Source organism: Cetorhinus maximus, chromosome 5, assembly GCF_964194155.1.
Source record: "Cetorhinus maximus chromosome 5, sCetMax3.hap1.1, whole genome shotgun sequence".
In the NCBI taxonomy this organism is placed as follows: Eukaryota; Metazoa; Chordata; class Chondrichthyes; order Lamniformes; family Cetorhinidae; genus Cetorhinus; species Cetorhinus maximus.
In genome coordinates this window covers 122,012,870-122,027,905 of record NC_135883.1, presented here as the reverse complement: position 1 = coordinate 122,027,905, position 15,036 = coordinate 122,012,870, and the positions used below count along the sequence as shown (strand labels likewise).

Genomic DNA, 15,036 nt, shown 5'->3' with positions numbered 1-15,036 from the left:
CAAATGACTATCATGCACTTCCTACTGGCTGTTTTAAGATGGCCCTATCTTCCAGGTGCAGTAGGCTACAGTGACAATAAAAAAGCAACTGAAAAGACAAATGCAATGCCCATGTTTACGTATGGCTTCTGTGGAAGCTTACTCTTCGTCTGACACAAATATTTTAAGTTCTTAAAGTTGAGAATTTATTAAAACAGAAATAAACAGACATCACAATAAAAGGCACCCTAGAAATACCAAAAATCAAATAAAAAGCTCAATTTACAATGTAGCTAATTCATTAATCTTTTGCATGATGTTTCAAATTAAATAACCATTTGAAATTCTGCTGTTCCAATCAGAAATTTAGCTAAGTACCCAGAGGCTTGGCACATTTATCTTCTAACTCACTTGCTTTCAAAGACTAAAAATGCAACAAAAATTATAATTCAGATAACGTAAGATTTTACTTCTCCAATAAAAATAAAGCAGATAAAGTCTACTTACCCTTTGCACTGTAGTTTAACATACTTAATTCCTTCTTTCTCTATTTCAGCCCTGTCATAAAACCTGCTTGTGTTTGTTAAATCAACTAAGAGTCCCATGTTCACCTGAAAGAAATACAAAATGTAAAAAAAAAGTTTCACGCAAATGATGCACAACTAATTATAAACTTTGTTAAGCTTTTCATTAACTCAATGCAGAGTATCTGCACCTTCTCACGGTCAAACTGTTTCTGCATCATGAAACATTTCTGAAACAAAATTGATTGAAGTGAAGTGGAGACCACTATCTTCTTATGAGAAAATTGCTGAAATACTTAAGCAGATGCAGAAAATACTTAAAAGCAGGAAAGATTTAGGGCTTAAAAACAAAAACTACTGCGGATGCTGGAAATCCAAAACAAAAACAGAATTACCTGGAAAAACTCAGCAGGTCTGGCAGCATCGGCGTGTCCCTCAACCGTGTCCGGCCCATCTCCCGCGCATCCGCCCTCACGCCTTCTCCTCCCTCCCAGAAACATGATAGGGTCCCCCTTGTCTTCACTTATCACCCCACCAGCCTCTGCATTCAAAGGATCATCCTCCACCATTTCCGCCAACTCCAGCATGATGCCACCACCAAACACATCTTCCCTTCACCACCCCCCCGGCGGCATTCCGTAGGGATCGTTCCCTCCGGGACACCCTGGTCCACTCCTCCATCACCCCCTACTCCTCAACCCCCACCTATGGCACCTCCCCATGCCCACGCAGAAGATGCAACACCTGCCCCTTCACTTCCTCTCTCCTCACCGTCCAAGGGCCCAAACACTACTTTCAAGTGAAGCAGCATTTCACTTGCATTTCCCCTAACTTAGTCTACTGCATTCGTTGCTCCCAATGCAGTCTCCTCTACATTGGAGAGACCAAACGTAAACTGGGCGACCGCTTTGCAGAACACCTGTGGTCTGTCCGCAAGAAAGACCCAAACCTCCTTGTCGCTTGCCATTTTAACACTCCACCCTGCTCTCTTGCCCATATGTCTGTCCTTGGCTTGCTGCATTGTTCCAGTGAAGCCCAACGCAAACTGGAGGAACAGCACCTCATCTTCCGACTAGGCACTTTACAGCCTTCCGGACTGAATATTGAATTCAACAACTTTAGATCTTGAACTCGCTCCCCCATTCCCACCCCCTTTTCATTTCTTCCCCCTCCCTTTTGTTTTTTCCAATAATTTATATAGATTTTTCTTTTACCATCTATTTCCATTATTTTTAAATCTATAACTGTAATGCCCTGTCAGTCTTTCCACCCCACCCCCACTAGAGCTGTACCTTGACTGTCCTGCTATCCATTCTTAATTAACACATTCTCTTAGATAATATCACCACCTTTTACACGTCTTTGTTCCTTTGTCTGTGACGTCTTTTGATTATCTGCTCCTATCACTGCTTGCTTGTCCCTACAACCACCCCCCCAACTTCTCTCCCCCCACCTCCCCCAATCTTAAACCAGCTTATATCTCCTAACTTTACTCAGTTCTGCTGAAGGGTCATGAGGACTCGAAACGTCAACTCTTTTCTTCTCCGCCGATGCTGCCAGACCTGCTGAGTTTTTCCAGGTAATTAAGATTTAGGGCTTTGCAGGAACAGAACAGGATACTCTAGAATTAGTTTTGGATTGCTCCAGAAAAGAACTGGTATAGAGATGATAAGCCAAATGTACTATGATCTTCCATAGTTATACAGGTCCCCATGATATTGGAGCATCAGCTATTTGACACTTGTTTTACAGCCTATTTTCAAATTTCTGGCCAGTGTATATACAACTCATATAACTCAGGTGTGTTTCTTTTCTTTCCATTTTCTATCATCATTGCTTGTATTTTATCTGTCGTCCACTTCTTGTCTCTTTTTCTTTTCCATTTTGGTACTATTTCCTTTGCAGCATGTTGTATACGCTCTTTCACACTTATCTATTTGCTTTCTATTTCTTATTCTGAGACCTCTGTTCTGTCTCCTCAATCTTGAGACATTTATATTCGTTTTTTACTTTATAAGAGTAAATGCCTCTCTGATTTCCTCTTCCTTCAACATGTCAAGTATATCACAGTATCTTTACAGTACAGAAGGAGGCCATTCAGCCTATCGAGTCTGCACTGGCTCTCTGAAAGAGCATTCCACCCTAGTCCCACTCCCTTGCCTTATCCCCGTAACCTTGCACATTCTGTCTTTTCAGGTAGCAATCCAATTCCCTTTGGAATACCTCCATCGAACCCGCCCCCACCACCCTTTCAGGAAACTTGTTCCAGACTCTAACCACTCTCTGGGTGAAGAAGTTTTTCCTCACATCACATTTACTCCATTTGTAACAGTCTAAATGGTTGCACATCTTTTTCTTTTTTGGCAGTTTGTTTCATCTTAATTTTTTCCATGAGGAGACGATGACCTGAATTTGTATCCACACTGGGACACACTTGAATGTTCTTTATACTGTTTCTAAAACATTGTTTCACCACCACATAATCTATTTGATTTCTGTAACTATCGCCTGGACTTCTCCAAGTGTACAGTCTTCTTTTTGGTTGCTTAAAGATTATGTTTGCTACCAACAAATTAGTTTCTTGACAAAACTGTAAGATTTTCCCTCCTCTTTCATTTCTCAATCCAAGGCCATATTGACCGACATTCATTCCTGATTTTCCTTCACTGACTTTAGCGTTTAAGTCGCCCATTACAATTACCACATCTGTTGATTTGACGTGATCATAACAATTCAGGATGTCACCATAAAAAATGTCATACATCAAGTAAAATCTAGAAGTTTAAAACATTGATTGAGTATGAGCACCAAAAAGGCAAAAACAATGGTAGTCAGAAGGAATACATTAGAAGAAACTAGAGTAAAGACTGAAGTGGATGATGTGACACAGTAGATAAGCTTGCCGACTTCGGACAAACAATAACACAAGATGGTGGTTGTGATGCCAAGTCAGGAGGAGGAAAAGAAATGCCTGAAGTAATTTCATGAAGATGAAGGATGTGTTAACAATAAGAAAACTCAAGCTTGTAACAAGGCAAAAAACTCATAAGACACTACATTCTGTCCATTTTCCCGTCTGCCTCAGAAACTTGGACAATAAATAAAGATCTGTGGAAGAAAACAGAGGCCTTTGAAATGTGGATGCTAAGACGTATGCTTAAAATTCCATTTGCAGACCATAAGTTAAATGAAGAGGTGCTTGAAATTACAAGAGCAAAAATAACTCTTAAGAAGTGACATCCAGAAAAGAACTTCGGCCATTTGATCAGAGCTGAAAAGCTACAGCGATCTCTTCTAGAGGGTGAAGTGGAGGGCAGCAGACCTAAGCATAGTTGGTTGGCGGACGTCACAGAGCAGTTTCAGACAAGCTACAGTGGATTTGCGAGGATGATGCAAGATGGACAAGCATGACATACCGTGACAGCAGTTCTCCTGGTAGGAGTAGCTACAAGTGGGACAGGAGGATATAGCTCAGTTGGCCTCTATGGGAAAACTCGAAATGTTCAGCATTTTAGCTACCCATAATCAAAAGCATGGCCATTTCCACTGGTGAATATTAATCCTACGGAAAAATGTAGAATATTAATCTTACTGGCAAATGATGCCTACTACCTCCAGTGGTAAAAACAAAAAGCTAAAAGCTACTGCGGATGCTGGAAATCCAAAACAAAAACAGAATTACCTGGAAAAACTCAGCAGGTCTTAACTGTTTTCTTCTCCACCGATGCTGCCAAACATGCTGAGTTTTTCCAGGTAATTCTGTTTTTGTTTTGGACCTCCAGTGGTAAGTGTGTTCAACATGCACACAGGTAATAATCAACGCTATGATTGCTGTGTAAAGTGTGTAGTCATTAACACCTTCACCTGAGCTTCAGTAAAACCATACAAGAAGTCCTCGCTTAACGTTGTCCCTCACAATATTGTTTTGCTTTAACATCACTATCTAATTAGAACACTGCATTCACATTGCATTGCCACCCTTTCACATTAACATTGTCATACGGCAGGACATTCCCACATGACTCCCATGCCTGAGAGAGCTGGGTCTCCGGTGAGGTGGGGAACAGGCAATCTTGGGAAGGGGCTATGAGCTCAGACACACAGTTCACAGTGTTGTTTCGCATAACATGTGTTTTCTAGGAACCAATTAAGTGTTAAGCTAAGGACTTCCTGTGCAATGTGTTAGCAGATTCAACATTTAAATTTAGAATTAGCATTGCAAGATTACATCCCCAGAAAGAAAGAACTTGCATTTATGTAGTGTTCTTCATGACCACCAAACCTCTCAAAAGTGCTTTACAGCCAAACGAAGTGCTTCTTTTTCCCCCACAGTGTAATCAGTGTTGTATTGTAGGAAATGCAGCAACCAAATTGCACACAGCAAACTCCTACAATGTGATAATGGTCAGATATTCTGCTTTTTTGTAATGTTAATTGGGGGATAAATATTGGTCAGAACACCAGGGATAACTCACCTGCTCTTTTTCAAATAGTACCACAGCATATTTTACATGCGCCTTAGAAGGCAGGTGGGGCCTCGGTTTAATATCTCATGCAAAAGAACTAAAGCCTCTGCACAAGTTACTCTCTAAACTGTCAGTGACAAAAGTGAACAGCGTCTGCAGCTGACACTGGATACCGAACACTACTTTGATCTAGGTGAGGGGTGGAGGGGGTTGGCTGTTGACAGCCCTATATTGACCTTGTCCTGACACCAAGGAAGATCTGCAGTCCGAAACATCACCTCCATGACTTTTGAATAACAAATAACTGCAATCTTGTGTCTGACATTATTTCGATGCACTTTCTGGTGCTATGAAATCCATCACACAGGTGAACAGGCCAAATTGTAAAGTATCTGCCATCTTGCGTATCAGCATAAATTACTACTTAATCATCAGACTGATTACAGAATCACAGAATTGTTAGTGTAGAATGAGGCCATTCAGCCTATCGTGTCTGCACTGGCTCTCTGAGCATTTTAACAGTGCGAATCTTCTGCCTTTTCCCGATAATCTTGCACATTGGACGATTATGTAAATAGAAACAATGCCCTTTTGAATGCCTTAATTGAACCTGCCTCCACCACACTTCCAGACAGTTCATTCCAAACCCTAACTACTCACTGTGTGAAAAAGTTTTATTTCACCTCACATTTGCTTCTTTTGCAAAACACTTGAAAAAAGTGCCCTCTGGCTCTCAATCCGTTTACAAGCGGGAACAGTTTTTCCCTATCTACTCCAGGCCCCTCATGATTTTGAAAACTTCTATCAAATCTTCTCTCAGCCTTCTCTCCAAGGAAAACAGTCCCAACTTCTCCAATCTTTCCTCATAACTGAAGTCTCTCATCCCTGGAACCATTCTCGTAAACCTCTTCTGCACTCTCTCCAATGTGTTCACATCCTTCCTATAGTGTGGCGTCCAGACCTGTACACAATACTCCAACTGAGGTCTAACCATTATTTTTAAAAAGTTCATCATAACCTCCCTGCTATTGTGCTATATGCCCCTATTAATGAAGCCAAGAATACTGTATGCTTTAAAAACAGCTCTCTACCTGTCCTGCCACCTTTAATGACTTATGTACATATACACCCAGGTCTCTCTGCTCCTGCACACCCTTTAGAATAGTATCATTTATTTTATACTATCTCTCCATGTTCTTTGTACCTAAGTATATTACCTCACACTTCTCCGCATTGAACTTCATCTGCCACCTATCTGCCCAATCCACCAATGTGTCAATGTCCTTTTGAAGTTCTACACTGTCCTCCTCACAGTTTACAATTCTCCCAAGTTTTGTGTTGTCTGCAAACTTTGAATTGTCCCCTGCACACTAAGATCTAGATCATTTAAATATATCAGGAAGAACAGAGGTCCCAATATCGACCCCTGGGGAACTCCACTATAAACCTTCTTCCAGCCCAAAAAATAGCCATTACTCTCTGTTTCCTATCCCTCAGCTAATTTTGTATCCACATTGCTACTGCCCCTTTTATTCCATGACCTATAACTTTCCTCACAAGTCTGTTGTGTGGCATTTTTGGTCCATATACACCACATCAACGGCCTTTCCCTCATCAATCATCTCTGTTACCTCTTCAAAAAACTCCAGCAAGTTAGTTAGACACCATTTTTTTTAACAAATCCATGCTTGCTCTTCCGAATCTATCCACAGTTTTCCATGTGACTACTAATTCTATCCAGAATAATTATTTCTAGAAGTTCCCCACTATCGAAGATAAACTGACTAGTCTGTAATTGCAGGGCAGATCCTGACAACCTTTTTCAAACAAGGGCGCAATGTCTGCAATTCTCCAATCCTCCGGCACCTCCTCTGAATCCAGGGAACATTGAAAGATTATTGCCAGTGCCTTCCTTCAATATCCTTGGATGCATCTCATCCGGTCCCAATGCCTTATCAACTTTAAGTACGGGCAGCTTATCCAATACCTCCTCCTTATCAATTTTAAGCCCTTCTGGTGACTGAGTTTCCTCCTCTGTCAACATGGCCTGGGCAGTATCTACCTTGTAGGTAAAGACAAGTGCAAAGTATTCATTTAACACTTCAGCCATGTCTCTTGCCTCGATGTGTAACTTCCCTTTTTGGTCCCTAATCGGCCCTATTCCTCCTTTTACTATTGATGTGCTTATAGAATACTTTAGGATTTCCTTTTATGCTAGCTGCTAGTCTGTTTTCATAATCCACCTTTGCTTCCCATATTTGCTTTTTTACATCCCTTCTGAACCCAGCTTGGTTCTCAATTGCATTTGCTACCCAAACCTGTCATAAGCAGATTTTTTCTTCTTTAACTTAATTTCCATCTCCTTTGTCATCCTGGGTTTGTTTGTCCTACCCTTCCCTTTTGAGGGAACATACCTTGACTGTGCCCAAACCATCTCCTCTTTGAAGTTAGCCCATTGTTCAGCTACTGTTTTTCCCGCCAACCTTTGGTTCTAGTCTATCCGGCCCAGCTCCGTTCTGCCCCATCGAAGTCCGCTCTCCGCTAGTTGATTATTCTTACTCTGGATTGACCAATGTCATTTTCCATCATCATCCTAAAGCTTATGATACAATGATCACTGTACCCTAAAATGTTCCCCCACTGTCACTTGATCTACTTGGCCCACCTCATTCCCAAGAACCAGGTCTAGCAGTGCTTCCTCTCTTGTTGGACTGGACACATACTTCTGGAGGAAATTCTCCTAAACACAATCTAGGAACGTTTGTCCCTCACTGCCCCTTACGCTACCACTATCCCAGTCTATATACAGGCAATTAAACTACTACTCTATAATGCTTACACCTCTCTGTAATTTCCTTGCAGATTTGTTCCTCTATATCTTTCCCACTAGCAGGTGGTCTATATATTACACCAAACAACATAATTGCACCCTACTTGTTCATTAGCTCTAGCCAAATTGATTCTGTCCTTGAATCTTCTGACACATCCTCTTTCTCCAGTACTGCAATATTCTCCTTAACGAAAAACACCACCCCTCCTCCTTTTTTCCTTTCCTATCTTTCTGAACACCTTGTAACCAAGAATATTTAACACCCAGATCTGCCCTTCCTTAAGCTAAGTCCCCGTTATCACCACAATATCATAATTCCACAAGGCAGTCTGTGCCTGTAACGCCCCAATTTTATTAACTATACTCTGTGCATTCACATACATGCTGTGTAACCCATAGTAGGCTTCGTTACTTGCTCCCTTACTCTAATTCCATCTATTAGCTTACTATTCTCCATTTTATGCTATCTGCCTCTCCCAGCATTCCGTGCACCCTAGTATTACTTTCTGATACTCTCTCCTGGTTCCCACACCCCTGCTGAGTTAGTTTTAACCCTCGCCAACAGCACTAGCAAAACATCCTGCAAAGAACTGAGTTGCAGCTCTGTTCAGATGCAACCCGTCCAGCTTATACAGGTGCCATTTCCCCCAGAGTCAGTCCCAGCATACCAGGAGTCTAAAGCCCTACCTCCTGTACCATCTTTCCAGCCACACATTCGTCTGTCTTATCTTCCTATTTCTGTACTCATTTGCACGTGGCATCCAGAGATTACCACATTTGAGGTCCTGCTTGCTAATTTTCTACCTAGCTCCCTAAATTCGGATTGCAGGACCACATCCCCCTTCCTACCCAAGTCATTGGTACCAATGTGGACCACGACCTCTAGCTGATCACCGTCCCCCAGAAAAATGTCCTGCAGCCGCTTTGTGACATCCTTGACCCTGGCACCAGGGAGGCACCATACCATCCTGGAGTCACGAATACAGCCACAGAAACGCCAGTCTGTCCCCCTAACCAGAATCACAGAATCCCAGGCAGTGCATTCCAGGCCGTCACCACCCTCTGGGTAAAAAAGCTTTTCCCTCACATCCGCCCTAAACCTCCTGCCCCTCACCTTGAACTTATGTCCCCTCATGACTGACCCTTCAACTAAGGGGAACAGCTGCTCCCTATCCACCCTGTCCATGCCCCTCACGAGAATCCCGTATCATTATTGCTCTTCCTTTCCTCTTCCTCCCCTCATGTACAGCCGGGCCGCTCGTGGTGTCACAAACTTACCTCTGACTGCACTCCTCTGAGAGACCAGCGTTGTCACCAGCTTCCAAAATGGAAAACTGATTTGTGAGCAGGAACCAGGGGACTCCTGCACTACCTGCCTATTTCTCTTGGACTGCCTGGTGGTCATCCATTCCCTCTCTGTCTCCAGGCCCTTAAGCTGCAGTGTGACCACCACTCTAACCATGCTATCCACGTAGCTCTCAGCCTCGCGGATGCACCACAGTGACTCCAGCCACCTCTCGAGCTCTGAAACCTGGAGCTCAAGTTTCTGCAGCTGGCAGCACTTCTTGCACGTGATCATCTAGGACACCGGTAGCGTCCATGGCTTTCCCATGTCTTAACTCTACTTGCCTTATGTTAACTTTAACCTATTTTGGATTATTTATATTACTTTACTATATTAGCCCTAAATTTCCCTTATTCCTGGCGCTTCTCAGTTAAGTCCAAGTATAGCAACTTGTTTAAAAATATTATACTTCTCTAATTTACTCACCAGGTCCTACTTACCAAGACCACCGCTCTTTTTGCCGAGGAAGGTAGAAAAGGAAAGGAGCACCTCCCTCTGTCACCAAACTCCAATTGAAGCACTCTACTGGAGCCAAACACAGCACTCCAGGACAGACAAAGTCAGCTCTATAAGATAGCCTACTTTTACACTCTCTGAACCTAGCCTTTGAAAACCTGCTTACGCCAGTTATCTAATTAACTAGTTGCAGCTGCAAGCTGGGCCTATATGAGCCCTGTTTTAAGGCTGGACTGAAACTCACCTTCTTGCAGTCCTAATAGCAAGTTTTAGTTAATTGCTAAATTAAAGAAAGGCCAGACTTTAGATAGAATTTAACCCTTAAACTCCCTCAGTCACCAAACTCCAACTGAAGCAATCTACTGCAGCCAAACACACCACTTCAGTGCAGACCAGATCTCACTTCCACCTACCATGCTTTAAGACTTTGGTTTTGCAGTCAACAGCGGAGCAGAGAAATTACTCAAGGATGAATTCATTCATTTTATAGTTTAAAAACAGGAAACAGCAAGGATTGAATTCCTGGTCTATATTAGCATTGCCAATCCCCACCCTCCCAGCAACCCTCTCCCCGTCCCCTCTGCCACCCCTCACCCTCTTCCCTCTCCCCACTTCTTTCCCATTCCGTCTTTCCTATCCCTGCCCTTCCCTCCTCTTCCTCCCCACTTCCCTCTCCCTCCTCACCCATCTCATCTTCCCTCTTCCTCGCCTCACCTCCCCTTCCTCCTCCCCTCTTTCTCCTTCACCCCATCACTGAGTTCTTGTATTACTGCTAGTTATGTGGACAATGTGTGTGTTACCAGTACTACAATTACTGATCAGTGCAATTTTGCTTCCTATTAATTACTGACGGAACCAAAGTTCCTCCTACCTCTGCTTCCCTCTCTGCAAATCTGCCCACTGCCCCACACCTTTAATTTCCCATCTTCCTCTGCTCATGGGCCTCCTCCTAGTTTCTGGAACTTTTCACACAACAGCCACTGTTGCAAAAACCGCAATCAACCACATGGGCACAATCTTCAAAAGATAAATAAATTAACATCTGCAGTCATTGTATGGTCAGATGTCCAAGAATACCTCTACATTAAGTTGCCATCCTGAGCATATATGGTTCAACTATTCACTCTGGCTTAACCAGCTGAGCCATCAGGAGCATTGTTTAGTATTACAAGAACAACCTAGTATTAAAATTGTATCCGGCAACACCCCAAGGAACTCATTAGGTAGCTGAATCAAGTACAGCAGTAAATCCCAGCCCCAAATCCAAGTCTGTATTAAGTTAGCTGATTTTAGACGCTATGGCAGTACGTCGCCCAATTGCTCTTCAGATAAGAGAGGACAAAATTTGCTGTGGTTTCCTCTCCTGATCACTATTCAATACCCTTGTTGCGAAGAGAGAACAAACGAAAAAAGAAAGAACTTGCAATTTAATCACACCTTCTATAATCTCAGGATGTCCTAAAGAGTTTCACATTCAATTAAATTAATATCACCACCGTCAACACCCCTTTGTCCTTTTGTCTATGACATCCTTGGCAATCTCTTCTTGGCCTCCACCTATCACTGACTCCCTATCGAGCTCTACCTGTCCCACCTACCCCCCTCTACCAGCTTATATTTCCCCTCATAATTTTGTACACATCGATCAGGTCGCCCCTCAGTCTTCTCTGCTCCAATGAAAACAACCCAAGTCTATCCAACCTCTCTTCATAACTTAAATGTTTCATCCCAGGCAACATCCTGGTGAATCTCCTCTGCACCCCTCCAGTGCAATCACATCCTTCCTATAATGTGGCGGCAGAACTGCACACAGTACTCCAGCTGTGGTCTCACCAAGGTTCTATACAACTCCAACATGACCTCCCTACTTTTGTAATCTACGCTCGATTGATAAAGACAAGTGTCCCATATGCCTTTTTCACTACCCCACTAACATGCCCCTCCACCTTCAGAGATCTATGGACACACACACCAAGGTCCCTTTGTTCTTCAGAGCTTCCTAGTGTCATGCCATTCATTGAATGCTTCCTTGTCAAATTAATCCTTCCAAAGTGTATCACCTCACACTTTTCAGGGTTAAATTCCATCTGCCACTTATCTGCCCATTTGACCATCCCATCTATATCTTTCTGTAGCCCAAGACACTCAAACTCACTGTTAACCACCAGGCCAATCTGTGCGTCATCTGCAAACTTACTAAACCTACTCCCCACATAGTCATCTTTGTCATTTATATAAATGACAAATAATAGGGGACCCAGCACAGATCTCTGTGGTACGCCACTGGACACTGGCTTCCAGTCACTAAAGCAGCCTTCGGTCATCACCCTCTGTCTCCGACAACTAAGCCAATTTTGAATCCACCTTATCAAATTACCCTGTATCTCATGTGCATTTGCCTTTTTTATAAGTCTCCCATGTGGGACATTGTCAAAGGCTTTGCTGAAATCCATATAAACTACATCAACTACACTACCCTCATCTACACACCTGGTCAACTCCTCAAAAAATTCAATCAAATTTGTTAGGCATGACCTCCCTCTGACAAAGCCATGTCGACTATTCCTGATCAAATCTTGCCTCTCCAAGGGGAGATAGATTCTCTCCTTCAGAACTTTCTCCAATAGTTTCTCTACCACTGACGTGAGACTCACTGGTCTGTAGTTCTCTCTTATCTCTACAACCCTTCTTAAATAGTGGAACCACGTTAGCTGTTCTCCAATCCTCTGGCACCTTCCCCCATGGCCAGAGAGGAATTAAAAATTTGGGTCCTGCAACCTCCTCCCTTGCCTCCCTCAACAGTCTGGGACACAAATCATCCGGACCTGGAGATTTGTCCATTTTTAAGCCTGCCTCCAATACCTTGTCACTCCCTAAGATGTACTGCAGGAACTCACCAAGCCTCCTTAGGTAGCACCTTCCAAACCCATGACAACTACCATCTAGAAGGACAAGAGCAGCAGAAAGATGAACACCACTGTCTGGGAGTTCCCCTCCAATCCACTCACCATCCAAATATATCACCGTCCCTTCACTGTCGCTGGGTCAAAATCCTGGAACTCCCTCCCTAACAGCACTGTGGGTGTACTTACATGGACTGCAGCAGTTCAAGAAGGCAGCTCACCACCACCTTCTCAAGGGCAATTAGGGATGGGCAATAAATGCTGGCGTAGCCAGCGACACCCACATCCCATGGACGAATAAAAAAAGTTATTAATGCCGTTTGTGGGGACTGCTGCCACGTTTGTCTATGTTACAACAGTGACCATAGAGCCAATGAGTAGTTTTTAATTAAAACTACTTGGGATCACCTGATACTATAAATGGAATTTTTTCCTTTGTTTTCTATACAGAAAATCCTTGAGTTTAGGTCTAATAAATTCCAGTTTTCTCCATAGTATCTGACTGAAGTCCAATAGTTCTATCACTATTCTTTCAAAAATAGCTACCAAGTTAATTTTCCCAATCTGCAGGACCTGCCAGCATTTATCAATTCCCTCAAGACTATCAGCACCTTAACAAATCTCATATTTAGTCTCTTACTTGGTAGGACTCTGACCAGCAGTCTTTCTGTTATAGTTATGAGTCAGTTATTTTTCTGTTAAATGAAAATATAGTGCCCATTCGATATTTGAATTAAAATATGAACCTATCTCACCAGTATAACCTGTAGCATTCTGCAACAACATATTCAATTCGTACATTTTAGTTACTTACCTTCAAACTCTTTAGATAGTTTGAAAGCATACTGGGATGGAATCGATTCTCCTCAGGAACTTGATCATCATACCTTGCTCCTAACATGGTCTTCAGTGGCAAAAATTTTCCTGTAAAATATTGAAGTAAAACAAACTAAGTTAATGAAGCAGAAAAATAGAATTTATACAGTCCACACTTCTGTTTCAGTATTTCTTAATATCCGATTTGATCATGAGGGTAAAGGAGGGAGGACAGGTGATTTCTGTTAGCTATTTCTCTTCCTCCCTTCTTTGTAGACTGCAGTTTATCCAAACTTCGCTGCCAGTATCCTACACCAAATTTTACATGCCCATCACCTCTATGCTCACTGATCTCCACTGGTACCCAAACCACCCCTAACACATCTCAAATTACAACAATTCAGGTATACAATCTTCTCAAACTACAAAATATCTTGCAGCCTGACAACTCCTGACCACCCCCCACCAATATCAGCCACCTGGGCCCCATGTTCTGGAACTCTCTGCCTAAGCTCCTCCACCTTCTACTCTTCAACCAAGCTTGTGGTCATCCCTCCACCTACACTGAAGACATGATATAAATGAAAGTTGTTGCAATACTACAATGTCTGCTTTCAGCCACAATTTATGCCAGGTTATTAAATGTACAATCATGAGGAAGGTTGAATAACACAATTGTGATTAATGTGTGCCATTATGGTAAAAGTCCTGGGATGTTGCAAATCCCATTCAACCACAAGTGATTCTGCAATATATAAATCACATTTAACTCATTTACATTCAGGGACGGTTTCACAAGAAGCGAATGGGTCAAGGCATGTGTGCATAAGAGGGGTGGGAGGGGGTGCGAGGCAAAAGATGTACAGGGCATAGAATGACCAAAAAAAAAATAAGAGAGAGAAATAAACTTTGAGGGTAAACTAGCAAGGAATATAAAAATGGACAGTAAGAGCTTCTTTAAATATATAAAAAGGAAGAGAGATGCCAAAGTCAATATAGTCCCCTTAGAGAATGAGGTTGTGGAAATAATAATGGGGAACCAGGAAATGGAGGAATTGTGAAATAAATACTTTGCTTCAGTCTTCACCGTAGAAGACACTAACAGCATGCCAAAAATATTAAATAATCATGGGGCAAAAGGAGGGGAGGAAATAAATACAATAACTATCACTAGAGAAAAAGTACTAGGGAAACTAATGGGACTAATGGCCGATAAGTCACTTGGACCTGATGGGTTGCATCCTAGGATATTAAAGGAAATAGCTACAGACATAGCGGATGCACTGGTAGTAATCTTCCAAGAATCCTTGGATTCTGGGAAAGACCCATAGGGTTGGAAAATTGCCAATGTAACACCCTTATTTAAAAAGGAAGGGAGACAAAAAACAGTTAACTATAGGCCAGTTAGCTTAACACCTGTCATTGGGAAAATGTTGGAGTCTATTATAAAGGATGTAATAGTGGAGCATTAGAAATGCATAATATAATCAAGTAGAGTCAGCATGGCTTCATGAAGGGGAAAGCATGCCTGACAAATTTATCAGAATTCTTTAAGTAACAAGTAGATAGATAAAGGGGAACCAGTATATGTAATACATTTGGATTTCCAAAAGGTGTTCGATAAGGTTCCACACATGAGGCTACTTAATAAGATAAGAGCCCATGGTGTTGGGGGTAGTATATTAGCATGGACAGGGGACTGGCTAACTAATAGAAG

General features: G+C 42.4%; 1 protein-coding gene across 4 annotated transcripts in view; it reads right to left on the bottom strand.

Annotated features, from left to right (window-relative positions):
* Nucleotides 1-15,036, bottom strand: part of rngtt (RNA guanylyltransferase and 5'-phosphatase) — a 428,584-nt gene that overhangs the window by 380,512 nt on the left and 33,036 nt on the right. For all 4 annotated transcript variants that reach the window (XM_078542420.1, XM_078542421.1, XM_078542423.1 and 1 more), the window contains exons 2-3: nucleotides 13,318-13,427; nucleotides 487-590 (exon numbers count right to left, since the gene is read on the bottom strand). In XM_078542420.1, the coding sequence (XP_078398546.1) occupies nucleotides 487-590; nucleotides 13,318-13,427 (214 nt within the window). The remainder of the gene's footprint in view (nucleotides 1-486; nucleotides 591-13,317; nucleotides 13,428-15,036) is intronic.